Genomic DNA, 19,448 nt, shown 5'->3' with positions numbered 1-19,448 from the left:
CCATTAGAGGATTTTGATCCAGGGTAAGGTGAGACATCTTGCAATATGTAAATAGAAAAAAAACAACATATAAAGCAAAATTATCAAATTCCTTAAAAGACAGTTTCAGGAATGGCAAAGAATGCAAAATAAAATAAGCTTCTGGAAACCAGAAGCCATGAAAATAAAAATGTTTAAATAAAGTGAGTAAAAAATACGCCCACATTTTTTTTGGCGCAAAAAAATGTCTGAATACGTATGCGTAACAGAATACAACTTCCGGCGAAAATTACGTCACCGGAAATGAAAAAAAAAATGTTTGCGCCAAAAAAATACGCACCAAAAATGACGTAATAAAAAGAAACATTTTCTGCCCCCGCGAGCCTAACAGCACGCAGGAAAAAAGGCCAAATGAAAATTTTTCAAGGTAAGAAAAAATAAATAAATGCATTATCCCAATAATGAAACTGACAGTCTGTATTGAAAAGGAATACTGATTATCCTGAATCAAGGCAAATATAAGTTTATAGACATATATTTAGAACTTTACAAATAAAGTGCCCAACCATAGCGCAGAGTGTCACAAAGAAGAAGATTTACTTACCCCAGGACACTCCTCTACATGTAGTAGATAGCCAAACCAGTACTGAAACAGAATCAGTAGAGGTAAAGGTATATAAGAGTATATCGTCGATCTGAAAAGGGAGGTAGGAGAAGAAATCTCTACGACCGATAACAGAGAACCTATGAAATTGATCCCCTAGAGGTAGACCATTGTATTCAAATAGGCAATACTCTCTTCACATCCCTCTGACATTCACTGCCCTTCGAGAGGAAAACCGGGCTTCAACCTGTTGCGAAGCGCATATCAACGAAGAATCTTAACGTCGTATAGGGTACGTCGCTGGTCTTTAAAGACCAGTTTGTGCAAGACGTACCCTGTACGACGCGTGTCGTTAAGGGTTTAATAATTTCCCACAGTCAAAACATGAAAAGGTTTTCTCTTCTGTATGAATTTTCTGATGTGTAAAAAGAGTTGATTTCCTAGTAAAACATTTCCTACGCCCAGAACATGAAAATGCCCTTTCTCCTATGTAAATTTTGTGATGTGTAATAAGATCTGATTTCTGAATAAAACATTTCCCAGTCAGAACTTGAAAATGCTTTCTTTCCTGTATGAATTTTCTGATATTTTACTCAGAAATAAACTCTTATTGATCATTTCCCACAGTCAGATCATGCTTTGTCTCCTCTGTGAATTTTGTGATGCCTAACAAGAGTTGATTTCCGAGTAAAACATTTTCCACAGTCAGAACATGAAAATGCTTTTTCTCCTGTATGAATTTTGTGATGCCTAGTAAGAGTTGATTTCCGAGTAAAACATTTTCCACAGTCAGAACATGAAAATGCTTTTTCTCCTGTATGAATTTTGTGATGTCTAATAAGAGTTGATTTCAGAGTAAAACATTTCCCAGAGTCAGAACATGAAAATACTTTTTCTCCTGTATGAATTTTGTGATGACTAATAAGAGTTGATTTCTGAGTAAAACATTTCCCACAGTCAGAACATGAAAATACTTTTTCTCCTGTATGAATTTTGTGATGTCTAATAAGAGTTGATTTCCGAGTAAAACATTTTCCACAGTAAGAACATGAAAATGCTTTTTCTCCTGTGTGAATATTGTGATGAGCAAAAAGATGTGATTTCTGAGTAAAACATTTCCCACACTCAGAACATGAAAATGCTTTTTCTCCTGTGTGAATTTTGCGATGGATAATAAGATATGATTCATGAATAAAACATTTTCCACACTCAGAACATGAAAATGCATTTTCTCCTGTGTGAATTTTGCGATGCATAATTAAATCTGATTCACGAATAAAACATTTGCCACAATCAGAACAAAATGCTTTTTCTCCTGTGTGAATTTTGTGATGCTTAATAAGATATGATTTTTGATTAAAACATTTCCCACACTCAGAACATGAAAATTTCTTTTCTACTTTGTGAATTCTTTGATGCCTAATAACAGTTGATTTCCGAGTAAAATATTTCCCACAGTAGGAGCATGAAAATGCTTTTTCTCCAGTGTGAATTTTGTGATGCCTAATAAGATCTGATTTCAGAGTAAAACATTTCCCACACTCAGAACATGAAAATGCCTTTTCTTCTGTGTGAATTCTGTGATGCATAATAAGATCTGATTCACAAATAAAACATTTGCCACAGTCAGAACATGAATTGTTTTTCTCTCCTGTATGAGATTTCAGATGGTCAAAAAGAAATGATTTCTCTGTGAAACATTTCCCACATTCAGAACATACATTTCCTTTGTGACTTCTTTGATTTTTTAAAAGATTGAAAGAAGAATCTGCACTCTGAGCATGACTAGGATAACTGCAGTTTGTGAATCCACCTGTTTACAAGAAAAAATAAAATTATGTTATTTATTATTGGCATAATTATTTTCTTTTGAGAACATTTGAACTGTTCTGAATGATTGTCTGCCATTGACACCTAGACATTTCCCCAGCCTTGCTGCTAAGACTTAAGGGCAGTTTACTAGACATTAGGGACTTTTTTTAAGGATGCCTCTGCATTCCATATTTGTCAATCACTAAAATAAATAGAAATTAATGTTGTAAAACTATTTTTTTTTAATTAGAAAATAGAGAGTTTACAAAATGTTGGAGATGCAGCTCCATGATTTACAATTAATTCACAGTTGGTTGATTTTCTTATGTTAAATACAAAACAATAAAAGTGAAATTGACCACATTCAATGTTATCTCTTCTTTCTCATGATGGTAGTCAAAGAGTAGGAGATGGTGGTAATAAGCTATCAGCATCTCTAGTGGTCATTTTTAAATATATTATCCAATAACAGTTTACAATATAGTCAATAAAAAATTTAAAGGGACAGTCAACACCAGAATTTTTGTGGTTTTAAAAGATAGATAATCCCTTTATTACCCATTCCCCAGTTTTGATAACCAAGTTATATTAATATATTTTTACCTATGTGATTAACTTGTATCCAAGCATCTTCTGACAGCCCTCTGATCACATGACATTTTATTTATTATCTATTTACTTGAATTTTAGCTAATTAGTGCAGTGTCTGCACAATCCACGGGCGTTATCACAGTGTTATCTATATGGTTTACATGAACTAGCTCTCCCCTGTTGTGAAAAGCAAATAAAACAGCATGTGATAAGAGGCGGCCTTCAAGGGCTTAGAAATAATCATATGAACCTCCTAGGTTTAGCTTTCAACTAAGAATACCAAGAGAACAAAGCAAAATTGATGATAAAAGTAAATTGGGAAGTTGTTTAAAATGATATGCCCTATTTGAAACATAAAAGTTTTTTTGGACTTGACTGTCCCTTTAAGAAAAGAAAAACGAAATAAATTGAGATAACTTACCTTGTCCCATCCACACTCCATGTGGCATATTATACAATTTTCTCGGTTTATTTGAAGCTTGACTAGTGACCTATATATTTCTGAAAAGGTTTATTTGTAATCTAGCGTATTATTTAGAACTAGTGTTAAAGCCTGTGTACACGGGCCAAACTGTTTAAGGAAAGAAATATACCTATCCCTCTATCCCTATCCTTCTATCCCTATCTCTATCCCTCTATTGATCTATCTCTGTCCCTCTATCCCCATCCGCTATCCCTCTCTCTCTCTCTCTATCCCTGTATCCCAATCCCTCTATCTCTATCCCCCATCTCTATTAATATCCCTATCCAAATCCTTCTATCCCTATCCATCTATCCCTCTATTTTTCTGCAGTGTAGGATTACCCAAACCCTCCAACCTCCCTGATCCCCCCTCAAACAGCTGTCTAACCCTCCCCCCTCTAACTATTGCCACCGTCTTCGGCAGCTGCCAGTACCTATAAACCCTCTTCTTTATTTAATTTTTTTATTTACATTTTTTTTTAATTCTGTAGTGCACTGGTCCCACCACCTCCCCCTCTCCCGTGATCGCCATATTGTCCCCCCCGCACCTCCAAACACCTTTTCTGTAGTGTAGCTGCCCCATCCCTCCCGTCACTTTTTTTCCTTTTTTGTAGCGTGGGGCCCTCCCCCTCCCTCCCCCCTCTGCTGCTGAGCCGCCCACCCTCCACACCTCCCACCGGCACCAGCAGAAGATTGTTACAATAACGATCAGGCATCTGACCTCGGCTGCAACATAACAGATGAGAGTACTGGAGCTTCCTGAAGCTGTCTCGCGCTGCAGACCTGCAGTTAAAAGCCAGGTATGTTTGTCCTTGCGCAGTCTCTACTGCGCACGACAGCTTCGGACAAACATATTTGGCCTTTTATAATATAGGATATAATGATCCCATAGACATGACATTTCCGCATATGTGTCAATTTTATTATTTTTAAGGTAATAGTATTCCTCTTAATCTATTAGTTCTGTGACTTTTTTTAACCCACATTGGAGCTTCCCGATGTCTCCAGTTTTTGGCTTTTAAATATTTCACTCCATTAGTCATGATGTAAAACAATTGAGATAGGGATTATGTTTGATTTTGGTAGGTTTGTTTAATAACCATATAAAAGGGGTCTAATGGGAATTGTGTTTCAAGGATTGATTCAATTTCTGTAATTATTGATCTCCAAAGGTTTTGTATGAAGTTACACCACCACCACCACCACCACATGTGGGCTACATTATTGATAACATGGTCACAACGCCAACAGTGATTTTTTTTTTATTTTTTTTTGTGCAGTAAAGGAGGTGTCATTTTTTAGGTGTGAGGTACCATTTGTGTAGTATTTTAAAGATTACCTCTAACATTGATGAAATTGAGTTTTTTTTTTAGTTTTCTGGAAGATAGATAAAACCGTTTGTGGAAGAATTACAACTCCTAGGTCTGTCTCTCAACTTTCTAAGTATGGCGGAATAGAGCCTGGAGGGCTCTGTATTAGTATTTTATATACAACAATAGGGTATGTTTAAGTGGGGGGGGGGGTCTGTACACAGTTTTAAATTTGGTTAGTGGCCTAACCATGTTTCTATTTCTATTCTAGATATAAAGTTTTGTGTTTGTCGGTATGTAAACCAATTCCTGAAACATTCAAATCTCCTTTTTATGAGTTCAGATTGTGAGTATAAGGTTTCATTGTTGGTCAGAAAGTGAAATGTGAAGTCTCTATGTACTGTGTGAATAGTAGAATCGTATATGGTCTTATGGTGAATTCCCCGTTTTCGAATTAGAGAGGTCAGTGGAGACGGTTTTGATAAGAGGTAATGGTTTGTACATATGGATTTCTCCCAGGCAGAAAATGTCTCTTGGATTAAAGGGTTACTATGCGTTGGTGAATTGCTTAATTTACGCATGCTCCACCATTGACTTCCTAAATGGGATTTTCCTGAAATCAGGTGTTCTAGTGGGACCCATCGTTTATGTTCAAACTGTATATTTCAATCAATTCATCTTTGTAGGAAAATTGTCTGCCGATACAGTATAAGGTTTGGGATCCACATCCCTCCCTGTGATTTGGGAGATTGCATAATTTGTTAGTTTATCCTGAGTGTTTTTTTGTGCCACACAAAGTCTCTAAAGGCCTTTTGTATTGTTGGAATGTTTGGAGCCTGGAGGAGGTAAAGAATGTCATCTTAATGACATCAATGCATCCAAGCCATGTAAATCTTTTGGAACACCAAGATGATAGATCTCGTATAATGGTTTGTTTGACTGGGACATAGTTTAAGCTGAATATCTTAACAATAGCAGCCGTAAGATGAACGCACAAGTAATGTAAAGAATGGGAGCACCATGCAAATGGAGTTACTCTCTGGTGTTTACCAGAGCAGGGCTTACCAAACCCAGGAGCCAGGGAACCACTGGCTCCTAGAATTTTACCCCTGGCTTCTAACTTTTTGGGCTATTCTCCATATATCTATATACAACTACCACAGTTTGGCTCCTTAAATAATGTCTGGCTCCTAAATATTCTTACTGGTTCCTAATTTTTAAATAGATTTGTCGAGCACTGTGCTAGAATATGCTTGTCTAGAGTTATGTTTAAAATTTCTGATTTAGACATGTTGATAGAGAAATTAGATAGGGAGCGGAAAGTATGACAATAGTTGCGGGATTGATATCTCAGGGTTTGTAAGTGAAATGTCATCTGCAAATAAGTATATAACCTAGTTTAGGGGACCTATTTTGAACCCTGTTTTCTGGGGGTTTTGTCTTATTTTTGTGGCTAGTGTCTCGATAATGCAGGCAAATAATAAAGGGGATGATGGGTATCCTTGTCGGGTCCCGTTAGTAATGGAGAAGGGGTGAGAAACCAAAATTCGTGCAATGGGTTGTGAATAAAGGGAGAAATTCTATTGAGGATTTATGGTCCAAAACCCATGTGGGATAGGCTGGATCGAAGAAAGTCCCAGCCAACAAGGTTAAATGCCCTTTCAGCATCTGTTGAGAAGAATATTGTTTGTATATCGCTGTTCTGAATGTAACGGATTAGGATTTGAGACGCTGACCATGTTGTCTTTCGCTTCCCTTCTGGGAATTAAACCAACCTGTTCTTGATGGATGATGTTGTGTAAAATTTGATTAAGTCTATGCGTTAGTATTTTAACGTATAATTTAACATCAGTGTTCAATAAGGAAATGGGATGATAATTAGAAGGATGTGCAAAAAAATGATTGGGTTAGGTAGTAAGATTATATGGGCTTCTAGAGACCTAGTTCAAAATGCTTTACAATCATCAATGTATTGAAAATATTTTAAGATGGGAGGAGCTAAAGTTTCTTGGAATGTGGAGTAATATTTATGGCCAAAACTATCCCATCCTGGGGCAAAAAAGGGAGCACAGTTTTAAGGTGTAACACAAATATACTGATTTACAGCAGGGTATAAAGAAAAAAAACTTTTTTGTGGCTCACCTTTTTGCCTTTTAGTCTGAGGAGTCTGTGTAATGTCTTTGCTTCTCCTCTGTAGAGTATGATAGTATTTAGCAATCAAAGATAATTGGCATCTGTGAGGTGGCAGTTAAGGTATTTCTTTTCAAGAAATAAAATCTCCTTGTTCGAGAGGGGTTAAATGACAGGCTTCCCCTCTCAGGGGTATGGTAGATGCCTTTCAATGAAATAAATTCCAATGCCAGTGATTAGTGTAAATAAAATCTCCTTTATTTTAGCACCAAAACAAATCGGTTTGTGCTAGTGAATTAAAAAGTCTCTTGGTGTTGTTGGTTAAAAACTTTGTGTAGAAATTTGGGGTATTTAACTTCCCAAGCAGGCTGTGATGGTTGTCGCCTTGATTATGCACAAATAGTGCAGAGGATTCCTTGAAGATATTTGTCTCCAGATGGTGTACTGTTTAAGGTTTATGCAAGATTATGGGGTATATTCATTCCCAAAACAGGCTGTGATGGTAATCGTTCTGAACTTACATAAACAGTGTAGAGGATTCCTTGATGAACCCTGTTGATTTCTCTTTTTTTGTGCAAAAAAGTAAAAAGTTCAGTTTTTTAACTTTGATGAAAATAACGATTCCTGAAGGTGCCTGTGTAGGCTGTTGAAGAAGTGAGGTGTTTTTGAACTTCCACAGGTCTTTCCTGTCTCAGGATGGCGTTGGATACACTTGTGCTTCACAAGTGATCTGAAGAGTTGCGGTCTCGCCGGACCGGAAGTGACGTCACAAGTGGGCGTGCCCTTACGTGTTTCGTGAAACTGTCTTCACTTCGTCAGAGGGTATGCCCACAGATGTTTGTGCAGTGTTTTTTATAGTCCTTTCTATTAAGGAAGTTAATTGCTGCATTATTTTTCATTGTTATTAAATCACTTAAGATTTAATATTGGGAGTTTGTACTACTCATTGGAGCAAGGGATATACTATTCCTTCTTTATTTGAAACAAAAAAAAAATCATGAGAAAAAGCTTGGTGCTTAAAATGTAGGTGCAGCTTTTGACTATGTATTTATTTTGTTATATGATGACCAAGAAGCTTCAAAAAAACTCCAGTGGTCAATGTTTGCATTAGTTATGATTATAAAGAGCAAGGGAAATACTATTCCATCTGTATTTGGAACAAAAACTTGATGCCACAACTGGAAATGCAGCCTTTAACTATGTGTTTATTTTATTCTATGATGACATAGCGGCCTTAATAACGCTCCATTTTTGTTTACGTTAATTTATGCTTACCTGATAAATTTATTTCTCTTGTGGTGTATCCAGTCCACGGATCATCCATTACTTGTGGGATATTCTCATTCCCAACAGGAAGTTGCAAGAGAACACCCACAGCAGAGCTGTTATATAGCTCCTCCCCTAACTGCCATATCCAGTCATTCGACCGAAAACACGAAGAGAAAGGAGAAACCATAGGGTGCAGTGGTGACTGTAGTTTAAATGAAAAAAATTACCTGCCTTAAAATGACAGGGCGGGCCGTGGACTGGATACACCACAAGAGAAATAAATTTATCAGGTAAGCATAAATTATGTTTTCTCTTGTAAGGTGTATCCAGTCCACGGATCATCCATTACTTGTGGGATACCAATATCAAAGCTAAAGTACACGGATGAAGGGAGGGACAAGGCAGGTACTTAAATGGAAGGTACCACTGCCGGCAAAACCTTTCTCCCAAAAATAGCCTCCGAAGAAGCAAAAGTATCAAATTTGTAGAATTTTGAAAAAGTATGAAGCGAAGACCAAGTCGCCGCCTTGCAAATCTGTTCAACAGAAGCCTCATTTTTAAAGGCCCAAGTGGAAGCCACAGCTCTAGTAGAATGAGCTGTAATCCTTTCAGGAGGCTGCTGTCCAGCAGTCTCATAGGCTAAGCGGATTATACTTCTTAGCCAAAAAGAAAGAGAGGTTGCCGAAGCCTTTTGGCCTTTCCTCTGTCCAGAGTAGACAACAAACAAAGCAGATGTTTGCCGAAAATCTTTAGTAGCTTGTAAGTAAAACTTCAAAGCACGAACCACGTCCAGATTGTGTAATAGACGTTCCTTCTTTGAAGAAGGATTAGGACACAATGATGGAACAACAATCTCTTGATTGATATTCTTGTTAGATACCACCTTAGGTAAAAACCCAGGTTTGGTACGCAGGACTACCTTATCCGAATGGAAAATCAGATAAGGAGAATCACATTGTAAGGCAGATAACTCGGAGACTCTACGAGCCGAGGAAATAGCTACCAAAAAAAGAATCTTCCAAGATAAAAGTTTGATATCTATGGAATGAAGAGGTTCAAAAGGAACTCCTTGAAGAACCTTAAGAACCAAGTTTAAGCTCCATGGTGGAGCAACCGGTTTAAACACAGGCTTGATTCTAACTAAAGCCTGACAAAAAGCCTGAACGTCTGGAACATCTGCCAGACGCTTGTGCAAAAGAATAGACAGAGCAGAAATCTGTCCCTTTAAGGAACTAGCTGACAATCCTTTTTCCAAACCTTCTTGGAGAAAGGATAATATCCTGGGAATCCTGACTTTACTCCATGAGTAACCCTTGGATTCACACCAAAAAATATATTTACGCCATATCTTATGATAAATTTTCCTGGTGACAGGCTTTCGTGCCTGTATTAAGGTATCAATGACTGACTCGGAGAAGCCACGCTTTGATAAAATCAAGCGTTCAATCTCCATGCAGTCAGTCTCAGAGAAATTAGATTTGGATGGTGGAAAGGACCCTGAAGAAGAAGGCCCTGTCTCAGAGGCAGAGTCCATGGTGGAAAGGATGACATGTCCACTAGATCTGCATACCAGGTCCTGCGTGGCCACGCAGGCGCTATTAAAGTCACTGATGCTCTCTCCTGCTTGATCTTGGCAATCAGACGAGGGAGCAGAGGAAACGGTGGAAACACATAAGCCAGGTTGAAGGACCAGGGCGTTGCTAGAGCATCTATCAGCCAGGGATCCCTGGACCTGGATCCGTAACAAGGAAGCTTGGCGTTCTTTCGAGACGCCATGAGATCCAGTTCTGGTTTGCCCCAACGATGAATCAATTGTGCAAACACCTCCGGATGGAGTTCCCACTCCCCCAGATGAAAAGTCTGTCGACTCCCAGTTCTCTACACCTGGGATATGGATAGCTGATAGGTGGCAAGAGTGAATCTCTGCCCAATTAATTATTCTTGAGACTTCTAACATCGCTAAGGAACTTCTTGTTCCCCCTTGATGATTGATGTAAGCCACAGTCGTGATGTTGTCCGACTGAAATCAGATGTACCTCAGAGTTGCTAACTGAGGCCAAGCCTGAAGAGCATTGAATATCGCTCTCAGTTCCAGAATATTTATTGGAAGAAGTGTCTCCTCCTGAGTTCACGATCCCTGAGCCTTCAGGGAGTTCCAGACTGCACCCCAACCTAGAAGGCTGGCATCTGTTGTTACAATTGTCTAATCTGGCCTGCGAAAGGTCATACCTTTGGACAGATGGACCCGAGATAGCCACCAGAGAAGAGAATCCCTGGTCTCTTGATCCAGATTTAGTTGAGGGGACAAATCTGTGTAATCCCCGTTCCACTGACTGAGCATGCATAGTTGCAGCGGTCTGAGATGTAAGCGTGCAAACGGCACTATGTCCATTGCCGCTACCATTAAGCCGATTACTTCCATGCACTGAGCCACCGAAGGGCGCGGAATGGAATGAAGAACACGGCAGGAATTTAGAAGCTTTGATAACCTGGACTTCGTCAGGTAAATTTTCATTTCTATAGAATCTATCAGAATCCCTAGGAAGGAAACTCGTGAGTGGGGATAGAGAACTCTTTTCCTCGTTCACTTTCCACCCATGCGACCTCAGAAATGCCAGTACTATGTCCGTATGAGATTTGGAAGTTTGACGCCTGTATCAGGATGTCGTCTAAATAAGGGGCCCACTGATATACCCCGCGGCCTTAGGACCGCCAGAAGCGACCCTAGAACCTTTGTGAAGATTCTTGGGGCTGTAGCTAATCCAAAAGGAAGAGCTACGAACTGGTAATGCCTGTCCAGAAAGGCAAACCTGAGAAACCGATGATGATCTTTGTGTATCAGAATGTGAAGATAAGCATCCTTTAGATCCACTGTAGTCATATATTGACCCTCCTGGATCATAGGTAGGATGGTACGAATAGTCTCCATCTTGAATGATGAGACTCTGAGGAATTTGTTTAGGATCTTGAGATCTAAAATTGGTCTGAAGGTTCCCTCTTTTTTGGGAACCACAAACAGATTTGAGTAAAAACCCTGTCCCTGTTCCTCCTTTGGAACTGGATGGATCACTCCCATAACTAGGAGGTCTTGTACACAGTGTAAGAATGCCTCTCTCTTTATCTGGTTTGCAGATAATAGTGAAAGGTGAAATCTCCCTTTTGGGGGGGAAGCTTTGAAGTCCAGAAGATATCCCTGGGATATAATTTCCAACGCCCAGGGATCCTGAACATCTCTTGCCCATGCCTGAGCGAAGAGTGAGAGTCTGCCCCCTACTAGATCCGTTACCGGATAGGGGGCCATTCCTTCATGCTGTCTTAGAGGCAGCAGCAGGCTTTTTGGCCTGCTTACCTTTGTTCCAGGTCTGGTTTGGCCTCCAGACCGTCTTGGACTGAGCAAAAGTTCCCTCTTGTTTTGCATTATAGGAAGTTGATGCCGTACTTGCCTTGAAGTTTCGAAAGGTACGAAAATTAGACTGTTTGGCCCTTGATTTGGACCTGTCTTGAGGAAGGGCATGACCTTTTCCTCCAGTGATATCAGCAATAATCTCCTTCAAACCAGGCCCAAATAGGGTCTGCCCCTTGAAGGGAATGTTAAGCAGCTTAGATTTTGAAGTCACGTCAGCTGACCATGATTTAAGCCACAGCGCCCTACGCGCCTGTATAGCAAAACGAGAATTCTTAGCCGTTAGTTTAGTCAAATGAAGTTTGCCAAGTTTGTCATCCAATGGAGTCGCTACCTGTAAAGCCTCTTCCAGAGACTCAAACTAGAACGCCGCAGCAGCAGTGACAGGAGCAATGCATGCAAGGGGCTGTAGGATAAAACCTTGTTGAATAAACATTTTTTTAAGGTAACCTTCTAATTTTTTATCCATTGGATCTGAAAAAGCACAACTGTCCTCGACAGGGATAGTAGTACGCTTTGCAAGAGTAGAAACTGCTCCCTCCACCTTAGGGACTGTCTGCCATAAGTCCCGTGTGGTGGCGTCTATAGGAAACATTTTTCTAAAAATAGGAGGTGGAGAGAACGGCACACCTGGCCTATCCCATTCCTTAGTAATAATTTCTGTAAACCTTTTAGGTATTGGAAAAACATCAGTACACACCGGCACTGCAAAGTATTTATCCAGTCTACACAATTTCTCTGGCACTGCAATTGTGTCACAGTCATTCAGAGCAGCTAAAACCTCCCTGAGCAATACACGGAGGTGTTCAAGCTTAAATTTAAATGTAGAAATATCAGAATCAGGTATCTTTCCTGAGTCAGAAATATCACCCACAGACTGAAGCTCTCCTTCCACAGCTTCTGCATATTGTGAGGCAGTATCAGACATGGTTCTTAAAGCGTCAGTATGCTCTGTATTTCGTCTAACCACAGAGCTATCTCGCTTACCTCTAAATTCAGGTAGTCTGGCTAATACCGCTGACAGTGTATTATCAATGACTGCCGCCATGTCTTGTAAAGTAATCGCTATGGGCGCCCTAGATGTACTTGGCGCCATTTGAGCGTAAGTCCCTTGAGCGGGAGTCAAAGGATCTAACACGTGGGGAGAGTTAGTCGGCATAACTTCCCCCTCGTCAGAATCCTCTAGTGATAAATTTTTTAAAGACAGAATATGATCTTTATTGCTTAAAGTGAAATCAGTACATTTGGTACACATTCTAAGAGGGAGTTCCACCATGGCTTTTAAACATAATGAACAAGGAGTTTCCTCTATGTCAGACATGTTTGTACAGACTAGCAATGAGACTAGCAAGCTTGGAAAACACTTTAAATCAAGTTAACAAGCAAATATAAAAAACGGTACTGTGCCTTTAAGAGAAACAAATTTTGTCAGAATTTGAAAAACAGTGAAAAAAGGCAGTTACAAACAAAATTTTGTGTGTATAATAAGCTAACAGAGCATTGCACCCACTTGCAAATGGATGATTAACCCCTTAGTTCAAAAAACGGATAAAAAAAACGACAAATGTTTTTAAACAGTCACAATCAACTGCCACAGCTCTGCTGTGGCCATACCTTCCCCAATAAACGACTTTAGGCCCTTTTGAGATGTCCTGCAGCATTCAGGGGACTTCTGAGGAAAACTGGATGTCTCAGTCTAATTTTAACTACGCAAAAAAGCGCTAAAATAGGCCCCTCCCACTCATACTGCAACAGTGGAAAGCCTCAGGAAACTGTTACTAAGCAAAAATAAAGCCAGCCATATGGAAAAAATTAGGCCCCAATAATTTTATCACCAGACACACATATAAAAACGATTAAACATGCCAGCAAACATTTTATATTGTATTTATATAAGGGTAATACCCCTGAGAGTAAGCATGATACCAGTCGTTATTAAATCACTGTATTCAGGCTTAACTTACATTAATTCGGTATCAGCAGCATTTTCTAGCATTTCCAATCCTAGAAAAAATTATAACTGCACATACCTCATTAGAATAAACTGCACGCCATTCTCCCGCTGAAGTTACCTCACTCCTCAGACATATGTGAGAACAGCAATGGATCTTAGTTACAACCTGCTAAGATCATAGAAAATTCAGGCAGATTCTTCTTCTACTTCTGCCTGAGTTAAAATAGTACAACTCCGGTACCATTTAAAATAAACTTTTGATTGATGAAAATAAACGAACTATTTTTTACCACTCTCTCTTACTACCTCCATGCGTGTTGAGAGTTGCAAGAGAATGACTGGATATGGCAGTTAGGGGAGGAGCTATATAACAGCTCTGCTGTGGGTGTCCTCTTGCAACTTCCTGTTGGGAATGAGAATATCCCACAAGTAATGGATGATCCGTGGACTGGATACACCTTACAAGAGAAAGTAGGGGGGGTTCTATCTTATTTCACTATGACTGTCTACTGGTATGAAAGGGGAAACATTTTCTTACTAAGTTGAAGTCCCTTAATATAATTAGTTTTTTTTTTTTTAAAAAAAAGGGGAAATCAGGCATAGACCAGCAAACCACATTTTTTAGAGCTCAGAGAAAGAAAAGAGTCAGCTTTTGAGTCCCCAAAGTACATGAACTATCCACAAAGACCTCAAAAAAGGCAAATAGACCAAATAGAAAGAGAGGATGCAGAGGAGGAAAAAATAAACAAGGGAAAAAAAACCCAAGTGGTAACGGATAAACTGATTAATGACAAACTAGACACCCAAGAAACAATTAAAATTTTAAATCTTTCCAGCCACCCCTTGTCCTTTGAAGAAGAAAACCATCTAAAAGAAAGGTTTATCTTTCGCTCCAACAAATAAACCCAATTCTTTCGATCTATTTATAGATACTAGCAAATACATTAGAAAATTGACACTTCAAAGACATTTTGCCAAAACAGAAAAAGTAAATAAAGAAATGGATAACCAAATAAAACTAACGCAGGGAGATTCTGAAACTCTAACTAACCTATTAGAATTAGAAGATGAGTCAAATGCCTCACATAGTGTATTGAATACCAATAGTGTCATGAATAGTGATATACCTTTCAAACACAGTTCACTGAAACCACAATCCATCTTCTATCCAGTACATTCAAAGGGCAAACAATTAGCCATTTTTGAAGAACTAGTGAAAAGGGATATGGAAAAACTATGTAGCACCTTTAATGTAAAAGAAAAGAAACCTGACCTTCAAAGAAAGAGCCGCACTTAAACAACTAAGTGAAGATAAGGATTTAGTGTTTAGACAAGCGGACAAGGGAGGAGGTATAGTGGTCCAAGACTATGGGGACTATTTATTAGAGGCTAACCGTATTCTCTCTGACACACAAACTTATGAAGTGCTCAAATCAGATCCAACTGACATTTTCTTAGACCAGTATCTTGATCTAATTAGACAAGCTAAGAGAGATAAAGTTCTCAACACAGACAAATTTGAGTTTTTAAAGTATGAAACTCCCAAAACTGCGTTCTTTTATCACCTCCCTAAGATCCATAAGGAGGTTAAAAAAAAAACCTGGGAGACCTATAATTTCGGGTATAAATAGTCTAACAAGCCATTTATCCGAATATATAGATAATTTTTTAGGACCCATAGTGCCAAAATTAAATTCTTACCTATGTGACACTCCCCATTTATTGTCCCTCATTGACAACCATTCTTGGAAAGAAAACTACCATTTTGCATCTTTGGATGCTACTTCTCTCTACACTGCAATCCCACATGAGAAAGGGATTGCTAGTGTACGCTTTTTTCTGGAAAAGAGTAATGAAATGAACCAAACACAAATTGAGTTCTTTGATAATGAAATTAAATTCATTCTAGGTAAGAACTATTTTTCCTTTGATAACAAAATGTTTCTCCAAAAATGGGGAACCGCAATGGGAACCAAATTTGCCCCTAATTTCGCCAACCTCTACATGGGGAAATTTGAAGAAGAATATGTATTTAACAACAACAACCCTCATTTAAGTAAAATTAAATTCTGAAAAAGATTCATTGACGATATCATCCTTATATGGGAAGGTGAAGAACAGGAGTATAATATATTCACTGACCACCTAAATTTCAATAACATGAATCTCTCATTCACAAAATCTTGGGGGGACCAATCTCTTGATTTTCTAGATGTCAGTATCTTTTGTGAAAACAATGAGATACATACCAAAAACTACACTAAACTGACTGACACTAATGGCTATCTTCATGCGGCCAGCTGCCATCACCCAAATTGGATAAACAATATACCTTATGGACAGTTTCAGAGAATAAAGCAAAATTGTAGCAAAGATGAAGACTTTGAAAAAGCAGCAGTTTCTCTAAAAACTAAATTTAAAAATAAACTATATCCTGAAACTACAGTCAGTGAAGCGTATGAGAAGGTAAAAAGCACTGATAGAAATAGTCTTTTATATAAAAAAGATAGCGAGTATAAAAACAAACAACAAAACACTAACACCAGATTTATTACCACCTACAATAGTGGAGCTAAACAGATTGAGAACATTCTAAAAAGACACTGGGGGATTTTACAGAAAGACCCTATACTGGAGCAGAACCTCCAAAAGTCATATACAGAAAGAACAAATGCATAAAAAACATCCTTGCACCAACAATATTAAAAAGAACAAAGAAAAAGGCAAAGACCCCTCCAATAAAAGGATTCTTTAAATGTGGCAGAAAAAACTGTGTATGTTGTAGCCACACAAATAAAATCAAAGAAGGAAACAAATGGATCATAAATAATGACAAAGAAAAAGTAGCAATATAAAGTTTTCTGAACTGCAATGTCAAAAAATTTACATTGGGCGCACGAAAAGGAGTCTGAAAAGACGGACCTTAGAACACATAAATAACATAAAGGAAGCGGACTCTGAATATGGCATAGGGAAACATTTCGAGCAGTTCCATAACAAAAACAGTGATCAGTTTTACATCAAAGCTATTGAACAAATACCAGATACAAAAGGCAAAGAGAGACTACTTGAATTACGCAAAAGGGGGACCTACTGGATCCATCGCCTGGGATCACTCCAACCAAGAGGTCTAAACAAAGACATAGACCTTGCTGCTTTTTTTGTGACTAATAAAACAATATCATTAAATTACCCTGCATCTTCAAACCACAAAAAATGAAATTTAAGTTCCAAAAAATTGAAAAATTAGATGAATTTAAAAACTATAAACACAGAGGTAAAGTGGGAGCAAGATATGCTACAAATTAATTCTTCCCAGACCTTTTGCCCGTTTACAGTCTAACAAGAAGGAAATTAGACATACATTTAAAATAACAGTCTGTTGTTCTTAAAACAATAGTAATTTTTTTTTTCTCCTGTTAAGTGTGATCAGTCCACGGGTCATCATTACTTCTGGGATATTACTCCTCCCCAACAGGAAGTGCAAGAGGATTCACCCAGCAGAGCTGCTATATAGCTCCTCCCCTCTACGTCACCTCCAGTCATTCTCTTGCACCCAACGACTAGATAGGATGTGTGAGAGGACTATGGTGATTATATTTAGTTTTATATCTTCAATCAAAAGTTTGTTATTTTATAATAGCACCGGAGTGTGTTATTCCTTCTCTGGTAGAATTTGAAGAAGAATCTACCTGAGTTTTTACTATGATTTTAGCCGGCGTAGTTAAGATCATATTGCTGTTTCTCGGCCATCTGAGGAGAGGTAAACTTCAGATCAGGGGACAGCGGGCAGATTAATCTGCAAAGAGGTATGTAGCAGCTTATTATTTTCTGACAATGGAATTGATGAGAAAATTCTGCCATACCGATATAATGTAAAGTCAGCCTTAAATGCAGGAGCAGCAACTGGTATCAGGCTGTCATGTATGTATATTTTACACTTCAGTATTCTGGGGAATGGCACTTCACTGGAATTATACTGTGTGCATAAGACTTTAGCCTAATTTGCAGGGACTAGCAACAGGCTTTTTAATAACAATTTATTTATGTTAAACGTTTTTTGCTGGCATGTAAAATCGTTTCATTTTCTGAGGTACTGGGTGAATAAAATGTTTTGGGCACTATTTTTTCCACTTGGCAGTTGTTTTGTTTAATTTATGACAGTTTACTGATCTCTCTCACTGTTGTGTGTGAGGGGGAGGGGCCTTTTTTGGCGCTTTTGCTACGCATCAAAAAATTCAGTCAGAAGCTCATTGTATTTCCTGCATGATCCGGTTCATCTCTACAGAACTCAGGGGTCTTCAAAACTTGTTTTGAGGGAGGTAATCACTCACAGCAGAGCTGTGAGATTGTAGTTGACTGTGATAAAAAACGTTTATTTCTGTAACTTTTTTTTTCTGCTATCAGGGTTAGTTATCCTTTGCTAATGGGAACAAGCCTTTGCTAAAATTGTGTTTTTTACAAAGATTTGATGCTATAACCTTTCAGTTTATTAACTTTCAACTGTCATAACTCTTTCTGTGCTTCTTATAGGCTAAATTACCAGAACTAAGAGGTAAGCGTGATCACTCTGGGGTGAGAACAGAGTGCGCTGATAATGTTAGGGCCATGTCAGATACTGCGTCACAACTTGCAGAACATGAGGACGGAGAGCTTCATTCTGCGGCTGACGGTTCTGATCCAAACAGATTGGATTCAGATATTTCAAATTTTAAATTTAAGCTGGAAAACATCCGTGTATTACTAGGGGAGGTGTTAGCGGCTCTGAATGATTGTAACACAGTTGCAATACCAGAAAAAATGTGTAGGTTGGATAAATATTTTGCGGTACCGTCGAGTACTGACGTTTTTCCTATACCTAAGAGACTTACTGAAATTGTTACTAAGGAGTGGGATAGACCCGGTGTGCCGTTCTCACCCCCTCCGATATTTAGAAAGATGTTTCCAATAGACACCACCACACGGGACTTATGGCAAACGGTCCCTAAGGTGGAGGGAGCAGTTTCTACTTTAGCTAAGCGCACCACTATCCCGGTGGAGGATAGCTGTGCCTTTTCAGATCCAATGGATAAAAAGTTAGAGGGTTACCTTAAGAAAATGTTTGTTCAACAAGGTTTTATATTGCAACCCCTTGCATGCATTGCGCCTGTCACGGCTGCAGCAGCATTTTGGTTTGAGTCTCTGGAAGAGACACTTGAATCAGCTCCATTAGATGAGATTACACACAAGCTTAAAGCTCTTAAGTTAGCTAACTCATTTATTTCAGATGCCGTAGTACATTTAACTAAGCTTACGGCTAAGAATTCCGGATTCGCCATTCAGGCGCGCAGAGCACTGTGGCTAAAATCCTGGTCAGCTGATGTTACTTCTAAGTCTAAATTACTTAAAGGACCAGTCAACACAGTAGATTTGCATAATCAACCAATACAAGATAACAAGACAAAGCAATAGCACTAAGTCTGAACTTCAAATGAGCAGTAGATTTTTTTTTCTGGCAATTTTAAGTTATTTCTTTTTCCACTACCCCTGTACCATGTGACAGCCATCAGCCAATCACAAATGCATACACATACCATGTGACAGCCATCAGCCATTCACAAATGCATACACACTTATTCTTGCACATGCTCAGTAGGAGCTGGTGACTCAAAGTGTATAAATATAAAAAGACTGTGCACATTTAGTTAATGGAAGTAAATTGGAAAGTTGTTTAAATTGGCATGCTCTATCTGAATAATGACAGTTTAATTTTGATTGAGTGTCCCTTTAATATACCTTTCAAAGGGCAGACCTTATTCGGGCCCGGATTGAAAGAAATTATCGCTGACATTACAGGAGGTAAAGGCCATGCCCTGCCTCAAGACAGAGCCAAACCTAAGGCTAGACAGTCTAATTTTCGTTCCTTTCGGAATTTCAAAGCAGGAGCAGCATCAA

At 38.7% G+C, this 19,448-nt stretch overlaps 1 protein-coding gene across 1 annotated transcript in view; it reads right to left on the bottom strand.

Moving 5' to 3' along the window:
- Nucleotides 1-344: 344 nt before the first annotated feature.
- LOC128657262 (gastrula zinc finger protein XlCGF26.1-like) overlaps nt 345-19,448 on the bottom strand; it is an 87,611-nt gene continuing 68,507 nt past the window's right edge. Inside the window, exon 6 of the mRNA XM_053711540.1 lies at nt 345-2,396. Within this exon, the coding sequence (XP_053567515.1) occupies nt 1,216-2,396 (1,181 nt within the window). The 3' untranslated portion in view covers nt 345-1,215. The remainder of the gene's footprint in view (nt 2,397-19,448) is intronic.

Source organism: Bombina bombina, chromosome 4 (genome assembly GCF_027579735.1).
Source record: "Bombina bombina isolate aBomBom1 chromosome 4, aBomBom1.pri, whole genome shotgun sequence".
Taxonomy (NCBI): Eukaryota; Metazoa; Chordata; class Amphibia; order Anura; family Bombinatoridae; genus Bombina; species Bombina bombina.
This window is presented reverse-complemented; position numbering and strand designations above follow the sequence as displayed.